General features: G+C 43.7%; 1 protein-coding gene across 2 annotated transcripts in view; it reads left to right on the top strand.

Moving 5' to 3' along the window:
- Positions 1-15202, top strand: part of cysltr1 (cysteinyl leukotriene receptor 1) — a 47277-nt gene extending 32075 nt beyond the window's left edge. The window contains exons 1-2 of one of the 2 annotated variants that reach the window (XM_088924675.1): positions 80-179; positions 11251-15202. In XM_088924675.1, the coding sequence (XP_088780801.1) occupies positions 11273-12316 (1044 nt within the window). In that variant the 5' untranslated portion in view covers positions 80-179; positions 11251-11272 and the 3' untranslated portion in view covers positions 12317-15202. Of the gene's footprint in view, positions 1-79; positions 180-11250 lie in introns of those variants that run through there. The other variant, XM_088924676.1, reaches the window with a different exon arrangement.
- The last annotated feature ends 6408 nt before the right edge of the window (positions 15203-21610 follow it).

Here is a 21610-nt window from a genome sequence, read left to right as displayed (position 1 = left end):
GGAGGTGGGTGTCGTCGTCGGTGTCCGTGTGTAGCTATTACGCCGGGGTCTTGAATTTAATTGCGTCTATCTGGTCGTACGGACAGTAGAGGGAATCGCGTTTCCTTAAAAGCTTATCCTCATCCCCTTAGCAACACACACTTCCCGGCGCGTGGATACTAATTGGACGCTAACGTGAGGTAAGCTTGTGCAGTTGTGGTGGTTTAAATAAAAGTTTGCAGCTTTATTTTCCCGGAGTGTACCTTCGTGGTTGTTCATTGTATGGTAGACTAGATACGTACTGTAAGTGCTCCAGAGGCGCTAATGTAAGCTTGAACCCCGATTAAACTCAGCCTGGGGGTACAGTATACTTCGTACTGTATACTGCGCTCTGGCTGCCGGCGGGACGTGCATTTTGACTCCGGCAGATACAGGAGGCGTCAGAGCTGTTCAGTTCGAGTGCCTTAACATGTCATTGTGCTCGAATGACTGTGAAACCACGATATTAAAGTTGCATTACGGGTGTATAGTATATACCTTTTTAGTAGTTAAGAAGGTGTACGTACTGTATGTCTTTGAGGTACTGAAGCGCATTTTATCGTCGCATACAGCTCAACACGACAAACACGCCGGAGGTAGCGCTAGCATTTCTAAATGAGAAGGCACAACCGTGAAGAAATAGCACACGATGCAGTCTCTTTGGCACTCTAGGTACCTCTTCTATTCCAGTTGCACCACAAACGTACGGTATAGAAGTATGGAAAGTGTAAATCAAGAATGGTCGGTTTCTTTTAGCGGGGATGATAAACAGAACAGTGCTGTCGCGGGCACTAAATGAACAGGGGCATCTCGGTGTGTTAGCTTTGTATGTCTACAACGAGTGTGTCTGTACATTTTCCGACACAGCATAATATCTAAATATCTGAATTTGACGTCACCCATCGGTAGTGAGCTGTATGCCTGTTAATCTATAGGTTTATTATTTTCCTAAGCGCAGTTCGATTCTAAGCGAGAACGCTTAGTTTAAAACTCCGCTGTCAGTTTCTCGCAATCGTGTTCAAAAGTGTGAGTTACTTATAGAAATAAAGGTGGTGTCATTTGTTATAAAAAAAAATCTATCCTGAAATGAGAACTGCTGCTATGGAATTGTAGTATCTCGGAATCAGTCCCTGTAATGAAAGTTTGTGATTTTATAAAGACCAGTCCATGTCAGAAATATTAAAACATACGTACTGACGATATGCGTGTCTGTGCCCACGTGTATATTTCACATTATGTGACATACAGAATAAATGATATGCATATTGTCCTTCACAAAGTAAACTGAACAAAGTTGCAAGACGTGCACCATGATCTGTTTATGAAAAGCTGTAATTTACCGTAAACTATTTGTAAATTGAAAAACGCTGGCTGCCGCCTACCCTTGTTAATTAGCAGCAGCAATATTGTGAATATTTATCTGCATCACATTGTCAGGGTAGAAAACTCTGAGGGACAACAAGCAATTGACGTGATTCTGTAACTCAGAGATCAGTGTCTTAAAGACTTTTTTGCCCGCCACTGGATGTACTGTAGCTGAATTAAAAGTTATTTTATTTCTTGCATCATTATCATTACATATGACTTAAAATAATTATTGCTTAGTTAGTTCTCCAACAGACTGCTGTCTGTACTGGTCATGCGACTTTTACACGTTTTGATTTCTGTGTTTTGTTTGGTTTTATGCCATCAGAAGCCTATACTGTGTTCTCCAAAGCCCAGCACATTCATTTCTGTGCAACTAGCTCTAAAGAGAGTAATAACAGGTAAGCTCTTTGCTCCAACAGCACTTTCCTAATATGAAACCTTTGCCCAGAATAAAAAAAAAATGATGCACAAGGTGGACTATTAATAATGATCAAACCATATGATGTATTTATAGATCAGTATGCTGCCTCACTCTCTTTTCTTAAGCTGCTCTCACATCTGCTGTTAGAAATAGTAGTTTCATAGTTCTGTTATATTTCTGATGAATTCTTTTTTTGCTGCAGTCACATAGGGGGGTTCTAATTAAAACTTGACGCTGTATTCGCATGGTACTTTAAATTCAGCTGCACCGATCATTATGTTCTGCTATTACCCCGCCACAGAGTTTTGCACATCTGTCTTTGGACACCATTTGGCACGTTAGTGAGGTGGGAATTCTGTTGTATGGAGGCTGGTTATGCAAGCACCAGTAGCAGGTGTGGCATCAGTGCATCAGCAGACGTGGAAACACATGTTATTGGTTCAGTTGTGGTAGGAGTACGAAATGCTGTTATTCAACAACAGCAACATATAAATACTCCCTGGCTGCACACAACTCTGTGCACCTCCCTCCGTCTTCACCCTTGCAGCAGCTCCCTGTCTCATTCCTTGTAAGCGAGGGGGCCTGTCACAGCGCTGACTTTTGTCCAGCACTGTCATTTCCTCAGCTATGAAGTTAAGCGTGGGCTATGCTATCCCTTTATCTCTGTTGGCTTCTTTCATCGTTATTAGAATTACACCGAACTAGTGAATGATAATCCTGCTCTCCTGTTTTTTTTATACAAAAGGGAGTGCTACTTTGCATTTACATTTAATCACTATGATTCACATTTAATTCTCCAGAAAAATTGAGGCGTTATCAGTCAAGTTCATCGAAAACCTGACTGATAAATCATTTGCCTAATTATGAAGAATGCCATCGATCTGAAGAGCCTCAAATGGGGCTTGTCCTCTTTAGCAAAAGTCTCAAGCTCTTGTGGCTGTTCTTTTTTTAAACTGGGATGAGACACCAAAGTTTCACCTCTTCATTCTGTTTCTGACAAAACCGTTTTTGAAGAAGTTTCAAGTTTGGTATCTGCTATTGATATTACGAAACAGAGTTTTAATAAAATGCATGTGGGAAATGTTTTCAGTGTTTTTGCACTGTCATTGTGAAAGGCAATGAGAGGGTGCCACTGGGGCTCATTGTATTCATTTCGCAGTTCATCCAGCTGGTTCGTGAAGGATCTGAGGGAATCCGTTGTAGCAGCATAGTCTGGGGTTTGTTCCAGGCCCCCACCATCCTTTATATAAAGAACCACTTCCTGCTTTCAGGCCCAAAGGCACTCCTTCGCAGTTTCCACTCGAGTCCCGAGGTACAGTACAGAACCCAAGTAGTTCTCTAGGTTGACATTGTCAGGCTCTTTCAGGAATTTACATGCAACCTCATCTCCTGGTGCAATGTTGGATGACTTCTCGTTGGTCTTCCAGAGAGGGTCCTTAAAAAATGAAGAAGCCTGGTCCTATTCAATAGAAATCTTTGTTGGGCTAGCTGACGAAAAGGGAAGGGTGTGCATCCTTCTGGAGTCATGCCTTTGAAGATTGTGATCTCATTAGCTAGGGGAAACATGCTGTTTCTTGGGGAAGGGCATGAAGCACTAATTCAGCACAGCGTGGATAATAAAAAGCTTAGCAGGTGATATTAACTCACAACATTGAGCATATAACTTACAACATTGAACAAGGCACTATATAGTGTTCTCATAGCATCAGTCCCTCTATAAAAACAGTCCCCGATCACTCAACAAGGCTGAGTCAGAGCATGTATCCATTTGAAACCCAGGCACTTGTTTGCTTAGCTCTACATACAGTAGGTAAAGTTTACCGAGGGGGAGTTTTCGATGAACTTGACTGATAAAGCCTCAATTTATCTGGATACAAAAAAAAATCTTTGTGTATTGGAAGCAATGTACTCCTTGTGGGACATAGGCCGAAAATGAGCCCTTCACTGTGGTGTGGTGTCATTGCTTGAGATGGATATCAAACCCCAACATAATGATCCCCCCCAAAAAATCTCTGAATCTAGTTAAGACAAGTAAAGGGGGCTGTGTGACTTTTCTGTCAGCAGTGTTTTGCTAGTGAGAAATGTAATATTGTACAAGGGGGAATGACACACTTCTAGAGACAGATACTTTATTGATCTCGTGAGGGAAATTGCAATTGTAGAATCCTGTGGTAACAAATAAGCCTGTGTTAGAATATAAATATCGGGGCAGGGTGCTGGTCCTTGAGGGCTGTAGCATCTTCAGGTTTTAATATCATCTGAGATCCTGGATATTTAAAAGAATGAGTCATTAGCTTAACGAAACACATTTAAAGAGAACAAGTTTGCGACTGTGGAAATATCCTTGCTTGTGCATCAATTTACATTTAAGCTCAGTTGGTAACCGCACCTGGAATTAGGGCTGCTAATTAAAAAAAATCACAACCAGGGATACAAGAAGTACTACGACTGTCAACACGTTTGACTGAAGCTGTTATCAAAAATGATATGCACCCATTACCACAGTGGGGTATTTTACTGCAGCAGTCTGAGTGAAGCAGTATCTCACCTGGGATTGAAACTCACAGTCTTCCACTTCCAAGTCCAGAATGGTAACCACTGCTCCATCTGATTAAATCTGTGCCAATATTTGGCAGAACCAAATCAGGCAGCAAAATGCCACCTTGCTCCTGTTATGTGCCAAAATACGTTTGCCTTGTTTTCACTCATACTTTTACTGGAGCCTATCCCATATAACAGGTTTCTTATTTGCGTACTTAAACTAATTTAAGGGGCACGCACACTGACTCGGAACATTTCCTTTTCAGAAATGAGTCAGAAGCCAAAATAACAAGTTAGCGTGGACAGGCAAAGTGCTCAGGCACCCCCAGTCTGGAGTGATGAATTTGTAATTAAGACATGAGGGGGAGTGTCTTGGCACCTAGAGAGCGTCAGGGGTGTCCTGACTCTTCGTCACTTTGTATTGGCAGCCATAAGTTGTTAGTGTGGGATTGTATTACTGAAAGGTACATCAGTAGGATATCCTGTGTTTGGAGAAAAGGCTGGATAAATTAGTGAAACAGTGGTTATGGGTGTGCTTGAGAAATGCAAATACTCTTTAATCAAGGATCAGTTATGGAAGAGTATTTGTATTTCTGTCAACAGATGTACCCTGTGGGTTATTTCTTTTAAGGAGGTGATGGAGTTATTGACCTCCATCGTCTAGCCTTGGTAGGTGTCATCTGTGTATTTCCATCCCCTTGTGGAGAGAAGGAAACAGGATGGATCTCCATGCTGCCTTTATCCCCCGCCTGTTGTCTTTCCCTGATCCCCGAGGGAGCCTCCATTTGCACGACGGGATGTTCCTGTGCCCTCCGGCATCCTTGCTTGTTCTCGGAGGGTTTTCAAAGGGCTGTCAAAATAAGCCCTTGTTTCAATAATTCAGACGGCATGCCGATCAAAACAAACCCAGATCCTGGAGCCAATCTCTGACGCGGCGTATACTGTACTGGCGGCAGAGCCCTGGACGTTTCTCGGACCGAAGGGCCGTCATCAAGGTGATAAAATAGGCTCAGCTGCGGGAGAGCATGCCGACGAGAGCAGACCTCCTTCACATTTAGCCCTTTAAAAGGGGAACGTGGATGCGGCGTGTTGATGACCGTGACTTTAGTGTTCTGGATAAAAATACACCAGGAAAGGGAAGTGGAGGAGCACCTCCCTCACAGATCTGAAGTCTTTCTGTTCTTTAGCACAAGCAAAAGGGCTAGCTGGCATTATGTTTTGAGCATGTCTGTTTTCTTTCAGCAAAATAGCCATTTTCACTGTATGAAATTAAAGGACTATCCAAGCCGGTGCTGGGAAATCCTATTCAGATATTTGACAGGGAATTTTATTGGTGTGTGTCCTACCGCACAAATAACAGTTCATGAGAAATGATGACGGACCAATGTGTGGCAACGTTTGCGACAAGGGTTCTAGCGCTGAACCCACACCGTGAACAGGGGTTCATCTGGTTTGCCAAGAGTGTCAGCTAAACTCCTTCATAGAACAGTTCGATTCTCTGTGACTAATTTTTGGAGGTTTTTTGAGACTTCTGAAACATCTCCCTTCTCGTCCATTTTGTCTCACGTCTTACAGTCCGGTTTTTGTTAGCGTAGCATAGTCTACCGCAAGGAAGATACAAAACACAGTCTAGAAGAAGTTGCACCTTGCATTTTCCAGCCTTACGTCCAGTTCGATCAGTGTCACTGAGCCAGGAAGGCGGACTGGTCCTCATTCCCATGGTGCAATGTGGTGGGTTTACTCTGCCGTTTTGCTTCATGATTTCAAAAACGCGAGTCAGATTCCCCACGAGACCTTCAGGGTTTCTAGCTAAAGGAGCTAAATTATCTGAAAATTTCTCTGCAAGAGATTTGTATTTTTTACCACAATGACCACTCTGACCCTAAAGAACAAACTGCGGGAGACTCATAGGATAATCTTTTGCTAAAATAATAATGGTATATTTCTCCACGTGTTTATCATCATTACAAAAAGAGAGCAATAAATCTAGAAATGATTAGATATTTAATTCCTGTTTCAAAGAATGTACAAGTTTCAAGGAGACGTTGCAGTGACTGATGAATTGAACGGCTTTGCTTTTTTTAATTATCTATAATTATTTGTAGTGCAAAATGAAGGAAATGAAAGAGCACTTCCTCTTAATAGGGTTACACCCCACTTCACACAAGTCAAACAGCTGTGTCCCTGTTTCCTGTCCCTGGATATGCCTGTTCTCAGCCAAATGGTTAATAAAGTGAAACACTCTGGTCTGGCCTGTTTTAGCTTTGGGCAGCAGACCTGTGATATCGTGAGGCCTGGACGGAGAGGAGATCGCCTGCTCAGCCCCAGATTATTGTCCTCGTCATGCACTTACAGTGTGCTTTCGGAAGAATCACCCATCAAAGCTGTGTGGTGATGGAGCCCATGCTGGCCGCTATTCCCCTGAGCTGCTAGACCGACACCAGGGCTGGCAGGGGGCCTCCAGGGTAGGCCTAGCCCAGACCGTGACTCCTGTGACTGGTGAGAGAGGCGTTGATCCTCCAGTCTGAAACAGCGTTCCTGCTGGGCACTGCGGGAACTGCAGCGTGTTGTGTGACCTGTGGCCGTGTCTGCGCGTCTCCTTCTCTCCTGAGCACTTACGGGGGTTGCTTCCAGAGAAACAGGTCTGAAACAGTTGAAGACTCACGATTGGGTACCTCCATCTCAATAGCATGCCAGTCTGGGGTGATGCTTAAATCCTTTACTTGTTTGTGCACCAAATTATGCACAAAGGATACAATACTATCCTTTAATGTATTGATCACAAAAAAGAGCTAACGCATCCAATAATCAATGCTAACAGAAGGGGTTAAAATGTACCCCTTTATGTATAAAATATATTTTAATTCATGTAGAGCCAGGATCACTAGTAGAAAAGTACCAGTAAAGGGTGAAAGTAATTCAACTGATCTTGTATCTGCACACAGTAAACTGAAGAAGTACGTTTGGTTGTTCATGCAACATGGCACAGTTCAGTGCAGCTCAGCAGGAAGTTTATTCACAGGCGGCCATCTGAAGGACACAGCAGGCGCAGTGCCTACTCTGCTCTGCCAGGGGCCTTTTACAATCCGAGCACAGCCCCGGCCAACCCCTTCTGTTACCTGAGATGTCACTTTCAGCACAAGGACACCACGCGTGTTTAAACACAGAATGTGAAAGGGCACACACGGAATAGCAGCGTTCTTAAACACCAGCACAGAACTCTCATTCTGAGGGCCAGCTGTCTGGGAATGTCACGCCCTCTTTCTAGTCAGCTAAACAAGAACTTGGTGCTGTCTGAGTCAAACAACAAGTGTGCTACCTGCTTTATCTGTCTGATCTGTCTGCATTCTTTACATAAAGGAACTGTGTCTTAATTGAGTTCTACATGATCTCAAGGTTAGCAGGTTAGCACGTATTTATCTATCCATCTATTTGTGGTAGCTGTGTGAGAGCAAAACATATCCTTGATCTGAACTAAGAAGAAGAGTCTGTGAGTCAGACACGTAGGTTGTGGGGAAAGGCCAATCTCAAAATTCCCCTTCTTTAAAACCTAAATTTTGACTGTCAGTAATGATTAGAGGACTGATGCATGGCTTCACTATTAATGGTGCTTGGACTTTTTATTTAATTTAGTTTCTGACCTTTTCACGGAATGAAAGGTATGTTCAATTATACTTTATCTATGTAATTCCGTCCCTTTAAATGTATTTTTTGTAGCTGTAAAGAAAACAATGAGAAGCTGGTTAATGCTGAAGGAAGCTTTTGACCTCGTTGTAATCCTTCGTAAAATTTCAAGAGTGGTCCATAATAAACCAGATTAAAATGTGTAATTATATTAAAGTCTATTTGTTGAATCCCCCCCACCCCGTGGTAGTATGTACACAAATGCTTGAAATCCTGACTTCAGCAGCAGTTCAAACACTGCCTGAAAAGAGTTGTGTATATTTTTAATTTTGTGGCATGCAGATCAAATAAACTGCTAAGTGGCGTGTAGTACAGTTACAGTGCACGCCTAGGTGAATCTGAGTGCATCTTGGCAGACAGGATTAGAGTTAGCGTTATTCTATATAACAGTACCAAATGCACACAGATATATGATGAAGAATGAATCTGTGGTAGCAGTCATACCACAAACCACAGGTTTCTTGGGCAGGTGCTGACACCAGGAGCAGACAGAGTCCATTGCCGGTTCAGTGCACAGGCTAGTGCGCTCAGATGGCAGCCTGAACGAAGAGGCTTTTGAAGGTTAACCTCAAGATAGGAAGTGTGCCTGTGCAGCAGATAGATCATTCAGTTTCCTTCTGCTTTAAGGGTTCCACTGAAGTGTGATCTGAACAGTCTTCACTTGGAGATAGAGTCTGTGAAAGAGAGAAGGTGGGAGGCATCTACAGGTCAGAGTTATCTGACAGTAGCAGACTATGCAGTGCACGAGTTTTGTCCAGGGCTTTATTTTCTAGAGGATTAAACCAATACATAGGTAAAGAGTCAAATGTATGGTTAATCTGCCATCTCAGTTGTTGTATGTGCGAAATTTCTGCAGATGTGATTTTTGCTTCAGTTCAAGGTCATGCAGTACGTAAACTTATGGAACAGAATTCCTTTTCTGTCATGAGAGAGGTTAATAAATAAGCTCAGTCAAAAAACAGATGCTGCAGTAGGACCTTTATATGCACTTGACAGAGAAACACAAAACAATGCTTCCATGAGTAAATGGGTCTCAGTTTGTACTTCTTGAGCTCTACTAACAGCTGTGCAGGCCTAAATATTCCCAATGCTGTGAGCTGGAGCAAAGTGGTTTACTATACCTGTGAATGCAAAAGCCATCCTAGTGTGAGATCCCACAGGTCTCTAGAGCCCCTTTAAATGCAATACAATTAACTTTTGGCACTATTTAGCCTGAAAAATGGCAATCTGTAGCAGGACGCTCTTCTTTCACAAACCACCAGTGAGCCCCAGTCCTACTGAGATAGAAACTACAGTGAAAACTCAGTAATAAACAGGAAATAGATGCCTGTAAATAAGACGTGTGGTTTTGAAAAAATGTAATCACTTGGGACTTGCTAGGGAAGGTGAAACAAAGTTAAACAGGCCGTTATTCAAATTAATCTCCAAGTTAGAATTATAGACAAAATTAAAAGCTATGGTAATATGGAGCAAGACAGAGCCAGGCTAATATTGGATAAACTGTGGTGACAAAATCTGTCCGCTCTGACAATAGGTCTGCCCCAGAATGTAATCCCACTGGTCTCGGAGATGCTCCAGCAGCTGGGAAATGGGGGCCAATTCTGCAAGCATGGGAACAGCAAGGTTCTGTATTAGTTCCTCTATTCAAGATGTTTCATCTGTCGCACTGAAGGCTGAAGGACCTTGTGTTTCCTGCGCTTGTAGTTTAACATTGCTGGCTGACATCCTTTTCTCCAGACAACGACCTTGGCCATCTCCTTCAAGGCTGATTTGTAAGTGCCTGATGGTCAGAAATGAAAATTTGCACTATGATATAATGGGTAGGGGGCCATAATTACAAAATAAGAAGATCAATGTTAAAATTGTGTCCCGACACCTGCTTGCTATGCAAGCAAATTCTGAATATTAACAATAATGACAAGCCCTGTAGTCAATACTAATACCGAGCCATACAGGACAGGGGTCTAATTGGCTTTTCCACCATAGCTTGTTAATGAAGTAATAACCAGGCAGTAATTTAAATAAGACAGACTAATATCTATTACAGTAAGTTACACTAATTTACAAAACTAATATTTACCCTAGTATATACAGATTATTAAAAATCTGAGTACCAGAGCCCTGCCTTACAACAGACATAGAAAATAAAGATTTCTACCTGAAATTGAGATACAAAACATCTTTAAAGGGTAAGGAGAAAACCTACATCCAATTAAAAACATAGATCCTGCTCAGGACTTAAATCTTAAACATGAATGGGAACTCATTGCTGTGAAGAGCAAAACTAACCCATTGGAGATGTCTGATTGCTTGTGGGTTCCAGGATAAGACTTCCTTCTATAGGAGACCTCAAGTCCTTTTTTGAGACTACTGTGCCTCACAGCACTTACTTGAATAGATTGTGGTTTCCTAATTTGTATGAAGGAGATGTCTATCTCCCGGGCCAGTCATTTCTCCACTAGTCGCCTTTCATCTTTCCTCTGAGACGATCTCTTTAATCGGAGATCCATTTTCCATTTTCTTCTTGTGATGTATTCTGTTTATCCTGACCTGATGCCTGCTCCCATTTCCCGTCCTTCTGAGGGCTGGCTTACTCAGAATGATCCCGTCACTGTTAAATATTGATGTCCTAAGATGTTTGACTTAATGATTTAACAGAGGTAACAAATAATACCACTACTGGGCCATGGTTACTGCCTCAAGGACCAAGCAAAGCTGTGTAAACACTTAAGGTCCATTTCTGAGAACTTCAAACATTTGCCTCACCCCCAAAGCACAGCAATATATACTAAATTAACACTGGGAAAGAAAACTGCCACACATCAGTACATCAATCTTGAGAAGGTGGAAGGAGAACTTCCAGCAGTTTAGACTGTGATATGTCCCAAGCTGCCTTGCACCTGTTGCTTGCCGGGATGGGCTCCAGCTTCTCCATGGGGATTACAGGTTATTAAAAGTTATGGGAATTACAAGAAGTTGTTAAAAGATGGACACAAATAAAAGAGAAGTGGGAGTACTGCTATTTATCATGATCATGGTGGATAGTGATAGTGCAGATAACACAAATGCGTTGCCAGTAAGCCCTATTTATGAATTGGGGAAACGAGCACAACCACACTATATCATCTTTTACTGCAGTGGTAAAACAGATTGTAGGATTTGTGAAGTAACCCCCTGGCATCTGCACTCACTCTTCTTTTCTCCCTTTCTTGCCCCAGGGTTTCTCTGTCCAGGTGCAACATGCTGGTTAACGACAGCCTGAGCAATAACACTCAGTGCCCATCCATTGACGACTTCCGAAATCAGGTCTACTCCACGGTCTATTCCATCATCACCGTCTTCGGCTTCGTGGGGAATGGCTTTGCCCTCTTCGTGCTCATCAGGACCTTCCGCCAGAGGTCGGCCTTCCACATCTACATGCTGAACCTGGCGGTGTCAGACCTGCTGTGCGTCAGCACCTTGCCCCTGCGCGTCATCTACTACGTCAACAAGGGCCAGTGGAACTACGGGGACTTCCTGTGCCGCATCAGCTCCTACGCCCTGTACGTCAACCTCTACTGCAGCATCTTCTTCATGATGGCCATGAGCTGCACGCGCTTCATCGCCATCGTCTTCCCCGTGCAGAACCTCAAGCTGGTCAACGAGCGCAAGGCGAAGATCATGTGCGTGTGCATCTGGGTCTTCATCTGCGCCACCAGCTCGCCCTTCCTGATCACGGGGATCCACATCGACCCCCTCACCAACAAGACCAAGTGCTTCGAGCCACCCGAGAAGCGGAAGAGCATTTCGAAGCTCATCATCCTCAACTACTTTTCCCTGGTGGTAGGGTTCGCGGTGCCCTTCCTGGTCATCCTGATCTGCTACATCGGCATCATCCGGACGCTGCTGACGGGCTCCAGCAGCATGAAGAAGCAGAAGAGCACCCGCACCAAGGCCATCCGCATGATCATCATCGTCATGCTGGCCTTCCTGATCAGCTTCATGCCCTACCACATCCAGCGCACCGTGCACCTCGACTTCATGAGCAAGCCGGACCGCTCCTGCGACGACGTGGTCTACATGCAGAAGTCCGTGGTCATCACGCTGTGCCTGGCCGCCGCCAACTCCTGCTTCGACCCCATGCTCTACTTCTTCTCCGGAGAGAACTTCCGCCGGCGCCTCTCCACCTTCCGCAAGGCGTCCATGAGCGTGGGGCCCAACGTGCGCCGGCAGAAGCTGGACGCCGACGTCAGCAAGAGCCAGCAGGACGAGGACGAGGCGCTGCAGGGCCCCAGCGACAACTAGGACCCCCCTGGCGTGCAGAGGGGGGCCCCTCTCTGTCCGGGATCCTCCGAGAGGAAATTGGGAAGTGGAGATATGCGGAGGTTGCTTTCTCTCGGGTGGCTGTTTAAGAGGAGAGGGCTGGGTCTGGTTCATAGAGATCTTCTGTTTGCCAGTGCAGAAGGGCACGTGGCCTGAAGTTTGGTGTAACCTGCAGCTCCTCGTGGACTGGAAGGGGGTATATTAAATATGCGGTAGGTTTAGAGAGGAACAATGCTGCGTACAGAGATTTAGGTGTCAGAGAGGCTTGTAGTGCAAAGGCTAGCTCAGGGTTAAGTGTAAGTTGAGACCAGGGAATGAGAAATATAACAGGCGTGCAGGGAAGAGTTGGGAAGCATGTGAGATGCGTTTTGGGAATAATAGAATTGTCTGCAAAGAAGGTAATTGAATATCCAGTGGTAATGAAGTATTTTTCTTTTGCAGGGCTTAAGGCTACACTTACAGTTAGGACGTTGGGGTGAATGAACAGTCCAGCCACGCTTGAATAATGCCAACTAGTGCAGTCTTTTCAGGCCTTGTGTTACAAAACACCTGGCCGTGCCATGGTCTGTTAATGAAGTTTTGCTTTAACCAAAGATGCCAGGTTATTCAACAATGTCCTTTAAAATATTCCTTTACACTTGAATGTGTATGTTTTCCTGTAAATTTGGTTCATATTTTAAAGGTCTGAAAGGACATAATTTACTGCCAGATGTACTGTAGGCTGGCTTGCTTGTAGTTTATTTCCTCTAAAGTTTCTTTTAATATATATATTCTAATGACAGAGAACTTGCAATTAAATAAGTTGTGGTTTTTAAAGCTTTTTTTTTCTTCTTCTCTAAACTGGGTTTATCGAAATATGCTCATTGCTGTACTTCCTTGGCTTGTGTAAATACGAAGCACTTCTTGATGTACTCGATGCAAGACAATTCAGAAAATATTGAGGTTGAATGAAAATTGATGGAGTGTTTTCCCTTGACCTGCATGCTCAGATAATTCAGTCGTTTGCTGTTTTTTTTCCTTTTCCCTATGAGAACATGCAGATAGTCACTGATTCTGACCTACGCAGTATGCGTATCCGCTCTTCAAATGTTGCACATGTGAACAGTATTTATGTAAGTAAACCCTAAAAACAGCCCAAACCACACTCTGAACCTGTGTGTTCTGATACTATGGAAATTTTCCTTGATGGTTTGGTTCACAAAGTTGTTTTTAATTTCACAGAAAAAAAAACAACCATCTTTTCATCTTGGAGTCTGTAGAAAAAGAACATCATGACCATATCAAATAAAAAACCGAGATAGATTGGCAAACTCCTCAGAGCCTCCTCCAGCTCTGGAATTCTCTTCCCTCCGAAATCCAAAACTGTCTGTGTCTGGCGTCAGGTCTCCCATCGAGGCGTACTTGTTTAAACTGACATTCCCACAGAATTTGTAATTGTGTGTAAAGTTTTTTTGATTGTCTGTTGTATTTCAATGTGTTATATGTAAATCTTCATGTGTTCTAGTTGATATTGTACAGTGTTTTGTAATATTTTTGGAAATGGTACTTAAAGACGTAAAGTGTGTTATTGTTGTTTACTTTAGTAGTGGTACTATCTGACCAATGGGATTATGATACAAAGAGATAACCGCCCCCTCACACACATAAAGTAGAAAATAATATGGGGAAAGAGAACCAGTGAAGTTCTACAGAGTTTATACCTGTTCACAGGTAGGACTTATGAATCCTGGGAGCCTCATCTCCCAGCCCCAGCTAGAGAGCAGGGTCTCATTTCAGTCACCTGCTGACCTCCCTTGATTACTGCAGTGCTGGATTTCCCATTAGGCAGGGCCTACAAAATATTTAGGGCCCACGAAGGAGGGAAACACTAGTGACTAAAAAAAACTAGCTGAAACAACACGCTTGCGATCGACTCTAGGTGCTCCAAATCAATAATCATACACTATGAAGCAGCTGTTCCAAAAACTAGAAGGATCGAAGTGAAGGTGGCTCGACTCGCTCCATCCATCACGTGGTTTAGCATTAGAATAGTATAAAGTGCATGGTGTCAATCGATGTAATTCAGTTGGGGTTCACCCCTCTTTTTGCACGTTTCGGGGTGGAAGTGCCTAGGGCCTAAGAACACCAAAATCCGGCCCTGGATTACAGCAGACACCCTAAAAACTGAGTGGAAACTCCTGTTCGAGGCAGAGCAATTATGACGAAACCAGGCTGAAAACCAAGAAAAGCTGCTCGTAGACAAAATCTTCGACACTCTTAGACAAAACAAGGGGAGGAAACTGTGAAAACACACTTCGAATTTAAAGTGTCGTGAAGGATCCCAGTTGGTTCACAAGCCCCACGTGTTGCATGTTTTAACACATAACAAAACCGTGAACATAACTGCCCCAATTCAGAAAAAAAATATTCTGTAAGAGCTCATTTCTTTGACCAGTCAGGCTGTCATTCAAACTCTTGTCTTTTGAAAACGCATTTGTAATGTGTTTTAAAGAATGTAATTTTTAAGAAGTAGCATGAAATTTGTATAAAAGGATAAAATATATCTGGATCTTTTCACTGTGCTTGTATACTGTTGAAGAAAATTGTACATAAGTGTTGTATTCATTTAAAATGTTACACAATTTTTTATATATTTGGACTTGATCTACAAAGACTGAACTATTAATACAGGTCTTTTCTGACCTCAAGTATACTAAGTGTGTGCACACTGATTAAGTGCTACACTCTCCACACGTTCCTTCTGTACCGTCCTTAACAGAAATGCATGGACAATGTAGTATGCAGACACTGGGAATAATCATAAGACACCTGCTATTGTGCTATTGTGTTTTTATTGCATACAGTGGTAAAATAAAAAAACTGAATGTATATAGTTCCTGGAGAAATATTTTAAACACATCCTGTATACCCTGTGTTTGTCTCTCTGTGGTTCTGCCAGATGTAATGAGCATTAAGAGATTTCTCAGATGTTTTCTGCCCTGTTTGCTCTTGTCTGAACTGGTGGGAGGAGGAACAGCTGGTGACTGTCAGCGGTCTGAGGAGCCAGCAAGATTGTGGTGGCCAATTCACAGCATCACAATGATGTTATTGTTTTGGAAGCAGTAAGGTGTTGTGTTTTGTTTGACTTGAGGTTTATGGAGTTTCAGGGAGAACTCTGTACTGTATGTGTTGGCAGATGTGTTCCCTTTTGGAGCATCTATCTGTCCTTTCTGTGTTTACATCTGGTTTGCGCTGTGTGTGGAAACAAGCCTCTTGTGCTGAGCTGTCCCTCCCCTGCTTTTTCAGAGAAGGAGAGAGGGCTGTGAGCCCACTGTCCCTCTCCCTTCATGTCCCTGGCATTGTCAGGGAAGATGGGGGGGGGGTTCCTCTGGTATTTCCTCAGCTGCACATATCACTGCAGCTAATCTAGACCACTGCTAACACTTGAGCAACTTATATTAGCCAATGTCTCAACCACTAAAAGCTGCGTATAGTTGTGTTTCAGTTGTGCATTAGGGTGGAATGTGACGTACTATCGCAAAATATGTAAAAAAATGTATATTTCTGTGCTTGATTGCAGCCAAAATTTTTAATTGAAAGAACTTGTAATTGCAGTTGTGCACATATGTTTATATACAGTATATAATCTACTCAAAACAAGCATATGCTCTTGTGAATTTAGTATAAATATATTGATTATTAACTGTTACAGAAGCATGAGCAAATAAACAGGGAAGAGTGTGCTATATTCTTCAGGACCTGGATGTTCATCATTTTTTATATCGCAGACTGATTAATTATTTAGCTAACTGGACAGTTTTTTTCTATGAGTCTAAAGCACTTGTACTAGAAAGGTCTGGTTAAATTCTGCAGGGATACAGACAAGAAATTAGCTTCTCGGTCATGAGACGAAACATTGCTTTGCCCGATGAACAGTTCCAGAATTACAAGGAATTAAAAAAATATGCTTGTATGTATTATTTCTCAAAACCACTGAGGCCAATCGCAGAACATTGGCCTGTTGTTACATCTGGTAGTGTATTAAACAGCCACAGATCTACCCTTTCCTGAAGATCAGTCCTCCTTTTTCCAACTGCCCAGGTCATTCCTAGCTGCTCTTGGGGCTGCACGTTTATAAAACACTGCTAGACAGGATTATTATCCATCTGCTGAGGGGCCTGGGGTGCACGTGTATTCAGGACGGCCTGAGTAGGACGAGAGCCCCTGTCTTTCCACCAGTCCCCTCCCCCCCCCTTCCACACACACATTCCCACACCATCCTCAGCCTAAACCAGAGGTTCCTTACTACACGACCTGGGGCACCCCCACACCTGCTGGTCTGTGTCACAAGTGCCAGTTCCAAAGCCATCTCTTTTTTTCCAGCTGGTAGTACAATTCATTTACCCTTATTATTTTCAAAAAAGGCTCAAGAGAACGGGGATCGGAGGTTCCAATTAATCAATTTAGCTGTTTGGTTAGAGGTTCCATTCGGGTAATCAGCAGAGACCCGAGCTGGAGAGAAAACCAGTGTGCGCTGGAGGCCTGGTGACAATCGGTACAAGTGAGCGTACGGGTAACAGGCAGGGCGCTCGTGCCTTCAGTGAGGGCGACAAGCACGAGTGTGTCACTGAGTGTATGGATGAGTCCCCTCGGAGGTGACACTGGGGCAGGCAACTGCAGTTTCACACCACATGCCGGCTGAGCTCTGGGCCTTGCAGGGTGACCACTTCTGAGTGACTGAAACCACTGATAGCTCTTAAGGCCCTCACAAGAAAACAGCCATTGCCATAGCTCCCTCTTTCCAGGCTAATGATCTGCAAAGTCTGAAAATGTTTACTAGTTTAATATTTACACTGAATCATCACATCATACAATCCCTTATATGGCTACAAAACCATATCCACATTACTCAAGAGTAATACAGCAGACACGTTGCTCGGGGGAAGCAACGAGCTGTTTCTCCTATGGCAGGACTGAGGTTTAAGTCTTGTTCCACCTACTGTGAACTCAAACCCACATATTTAGCAACGCAGGAATGTCAGCAAAGCATCGAAAGAGTGCAGCCCAACACAAGCAGCCAAGGATGTCGCTACAGTGTGAAAAGGAGAGGAACAGATGTGAGTTCCAAAACTGTTTTCCTCCTCTGGTTGGTGGAGGGAGGGTCCACACAGAAGAGTGACACCTACTAGTCCACCTACACCACTTACAACAGCAGCTGCTTCTATCCTTAGAGCTCTCCCTCCCACGACTGAGGGCCAGGATCTGAGCAGAGTGGACTACACACCGGTCGCACAGCAGTACTGCACACGATAATAATCATAAACTTTTTCAATAATAAGCTATTTTATATAGCACCTTTAAAGGTGGCTTCCCAAAGCACTTTACAGAATGACGACAACAACAATAAAAAAATACACAAGATATGTACGATGAGAATACAGGGTTAGAGGAGGCAGTAGATGGAGGTACTGAATACAGCAGGAGTTGAGGGGTAAAGAACAGAACCAGTTAAGTTAAGGCTCTTCAAAAAAAGATGATGTTTTTGTGTCTAGATTCGAAGGAGTTTAGAGAAGGCAAATCTCAGATTTCCTTAAATGGCTATATCTCTGATATCTAAAGACACTTATACTCATCGTTTCCCCCTCTCATCGAGTAGTTTTCTCTCAATTTTGCCCTATTTCTCACAGGGGAAGTATCACCACAGTATCAGTCTACAGGATGTTAACATTTGTAAGTAGTTAACACAAATATTTAAAAAGCAGTTTAACATCTGGTGTTAAGCTATAAACAATTAGCCTAGATTGCAGCGCATGGTTTATAAACCCATTGTCGAAAGTAAATAATTTCTTAGTAAATAAAATAATATCTTGAGTTAATTGATGCACTTCAACCGAGTGATGTATCATCCCTGAGTACATTTTTTAACTTCAGTGTACTGTTTTGCTTGACCTTTATGATGCAGATTTTTTATGGGTCTGGGTTTTAAACGTGCCTTGTGGTAGTCACTCTTCGGTGATTCTGTTGCACCAGAGCCCTGCTGTCATTGCGCCTATCTTCGTACCTTCTCATCTAAAGCATTTTTAACGTTCATCTCGTCCATGCGCAACTCTTTTAGTTTAATTGTCGTTTGGTGCCATCTAGTGGCGCCCTGCAGTACTGCATCCCCGACTTGGCCAGGGCAGGAACATCGGTGCCGCCGCATCTACTGTGGAGTTTAAGCCGCAACGCGGGTTTCATCTTGAAAGATCTCGCAGATAAAAGGCTCGACAGCATATTTAACAGTGGACGAGTAATTCTGAATTTAAGTGAGACCCATTTGAAGGATCTTAGAGAAATTCAAGAGAAAGTGGAAGAAGACTTAGCGGAGGATGTTCAACGTGGACGTGTGTGCAGGGCTTTTGCACAGAAGTAGTGAAACACAAAATACAAAAATGGGAAACGCTGAGCTAGAAGAGGATAATAATAATAATAATAATAATAATAATAATAATAATAATTCCTTACACTTATTTAGCACATAACGGTGTGCAGCCCCCACCTGGATGATGCGACAGCAGCCAGAGTGCACCAGATGCACCATAGAGTACACCAGCTCTCAGTGGGGAGGAGAGCAGAGTGATGAAGCCAGTTAATAATGGGGATTATTAAGAGGCCATGATTGGTAAAGGCCAGGAGGAGATGTGGCCAGGACACTAGGATAAGACCCCTACTCTTTTTGAGAAACACCCTGGGATTTGTAATGACCACAGAGAGTCAGGACCTCGGTTTTTGCGTCTCATCTGAAGGACAGCGCCTATTTTACAGTATAGTGCTCCCTACTGGCCCCACTAACACCACTTCCAGTGGTAAGGCCTCATTAGAATATCGTGTACAATTATAGCCACCGTGTTAAAGAGGAGATATTGTTGCTCTCGAGTAAGACCAGGGAAGAGTCACCGGGTTCATTCTGGGGCTTCAGGGAAAGTCAGGCTGAAGGAACTCCGCTTGTTTACACTTCCACAGAGAAGACTACGAAGAGAACAGACACAAGTATTCACAATACTGCGGAAGTCCAGCCAGCGTACTGCTCCAGAAGGAAGAGTGGACAACGAGGCAGAGGACGCAAGTGAAAACTAACTGAAAGTGCATTTAAAACCAAGAACAGGAAACACTTCTTCACCGAAGGTGTGAGGGAGCACGGAACAGACCACCCAACAGCGTTGCTGAAGCAGATAACCTGGCTTTTTTTTTAAGAAAGAGCTTCATTCAGGATCGGAGGCGTTATTTTACACAAAGGGTTGTGGGTGTATGGAACAAGCTACCCAGCCGTGTTGTTGAATCCGATACTTCGGCGTCTTTCAAGAATGGATGAGATCCGTGGACTAATTAACTGTTAACTACCTGACGCGCTGGGTGAGCCTGAAGATGGGAGATAGCTTCTTCTCCTTTTGAAACTTTTAATGAATGTGCTCTTAAAACAACAAACAACGCGTCGTCGGGCAAGTTGGATTTGACGTGGCCTGAAATAATTGACTCAGCCTGTTAGACAAACGATTCAGGGCGGAAAATTTGGTCGGAGGATTTGTGGGAAATCCTGCGCAGTGATTTGCGATGTTATTACATTGCGACAATCTGTTAAAACCGAGGACGTAGTAGTTACGTCAACGTGACACGTGCCTTCCACGTTCACGTCAGACTGCGTCATAAGAATCTCCGGTATTTCAGTCGCAAATCCTAAAACCGGCACTGTGGATGTTACCGAAGGAAATAAAAAGCGTTTGTATTAGGTTTGAAACAAACAATGCTATACCACAGTCCCGAAACGCGAACAACGCCTGAAGAAAAACGATAAAAAGGGAAAATGAGAGATGACGTCGAGGTGTCACACCTTTAGCGTGAGCACAATGTAGCCTCACCACTTTCCTTTAAAAATATGTCAGTGAGTCCCAACAAGTGCGATGTAAGAGTGGCCTAGTCTCCACTCAACCTAGTACGTAGGATTAGTGTTTTTAATTATTGCCAATGACTGGCGTTTACCCAAGGAAAACACGTCACTGAGTACCGAGATGGGCTCGTAAAGTCTCGTGCCAAGCGTATGATCGCTTCCTGTGACGTCAGTCGAGTTTTTAATAAAGCACAAAGTTAACCGTTTCCTCCCCGCGCCGGGACGCAGGTAAGACTGAGAACAGGAGATGCTTCTTTGCACACAGAACTTGGGTTCACCAGAGATGTGCAGTTCTTTTTTTACCAGGTGGGGCTGCACATTGCTGGTGGTGGAGGAGAGTCCCCATTACCTGTAAAGCGCTTTGAGTGGAGTGTCCAGAAAAGCGCTATATAAGTGTAAGAAATTATTATTATTACTTTTCAGTACAGTACAGCTGTGCAGACGTCACCCACCCAACACGGAAATACCTCCCGCCGCCACTAGAGGGCAGTAATACTGCGCGCATGAAGACTCTCTTTAAGCATCGCTTCTGCCGGTGTCTGTGAATTTGCTTGCAGCCTTCTCGTTCCATATGTATGCAAAACCCCCCATTCCCGTCATACGCGTTACGAACTTGTTGGTCTGACGCTTTTGCCCACCCAAAGCGATGCGCCTTTGCACAACTGTTTACTTTACGACTGCGACGGCGGGCTCAATGAAGCAACAGTAGGGCTCCACCCGGATTTTGAACCCACAGCCTTGTAGTTATGAACCCGAGCGCTAACCGCGGCTCCACACTTCTGCTTGCTTTCCTTAAAGCAACAGCCCTGCTGTCACACTACACTAAGGGGCTACTTGGGCGAGTTAGGGACAGTTTTGGGTTTGGGACTCTGGATTTGGCCCCGACTGCTGAGGAACCTTTCACTGACGCACAGCGTCCAGACACTCTACTTGATGTTTCATCGTGTGTGTGAGCCCCTATACTTAACCACTAATCACGACTTTAATAATAATTGCCTCATGGGGAGACATCTGCTGTGTCACTGTGTTGGTGCTGCCAGCAGACTTACCGCTCCTACAGTGCAATTCGAAGGCAACCTTAATGACCTCAAAATAATACCGTTTTTGCATTTATTGCAACAGCAATACAAGCGCAACTATAGCATTAACCTGACTACAACTGATAAAAATAGTAATTTATTTAATGACAGCAAAGTTGATGCCAGTTAGACTAATAATATAGTGGCAACAATAATTATTATTAAAAAAAAGGTCGATATATTCCGATGATCGTTGTAGCCGATCACTCTTCGCAGTTACAGCGCGCATCAACGGCGCACTGCAGGCCCGTGTGCCCACTCCCGCGGGCCGGGCATTCACCGTGGCGTGGAGCG

The sequence above is a fragment of the Atractosteus spatula genome, chromosome 9, assembly GCF_055471065.1.
Source record: "Atractosteus spatula isolate fAtrSpa1 chromosome 9, fAtrSpa1.hap1, whole genome shotgun sequence".
NCBI classification, from domain to species: Eukaryota; Metazoa; Chordata; class Actinopteri; order Semionotiformes; family Lepisosteidae; genus Atractosteus; species Atractosteus spatula.
Note: the sequence above shows the minus strand (reverse complement) of the source record. Positions and strands in the feature narration are given on the sequence as shown.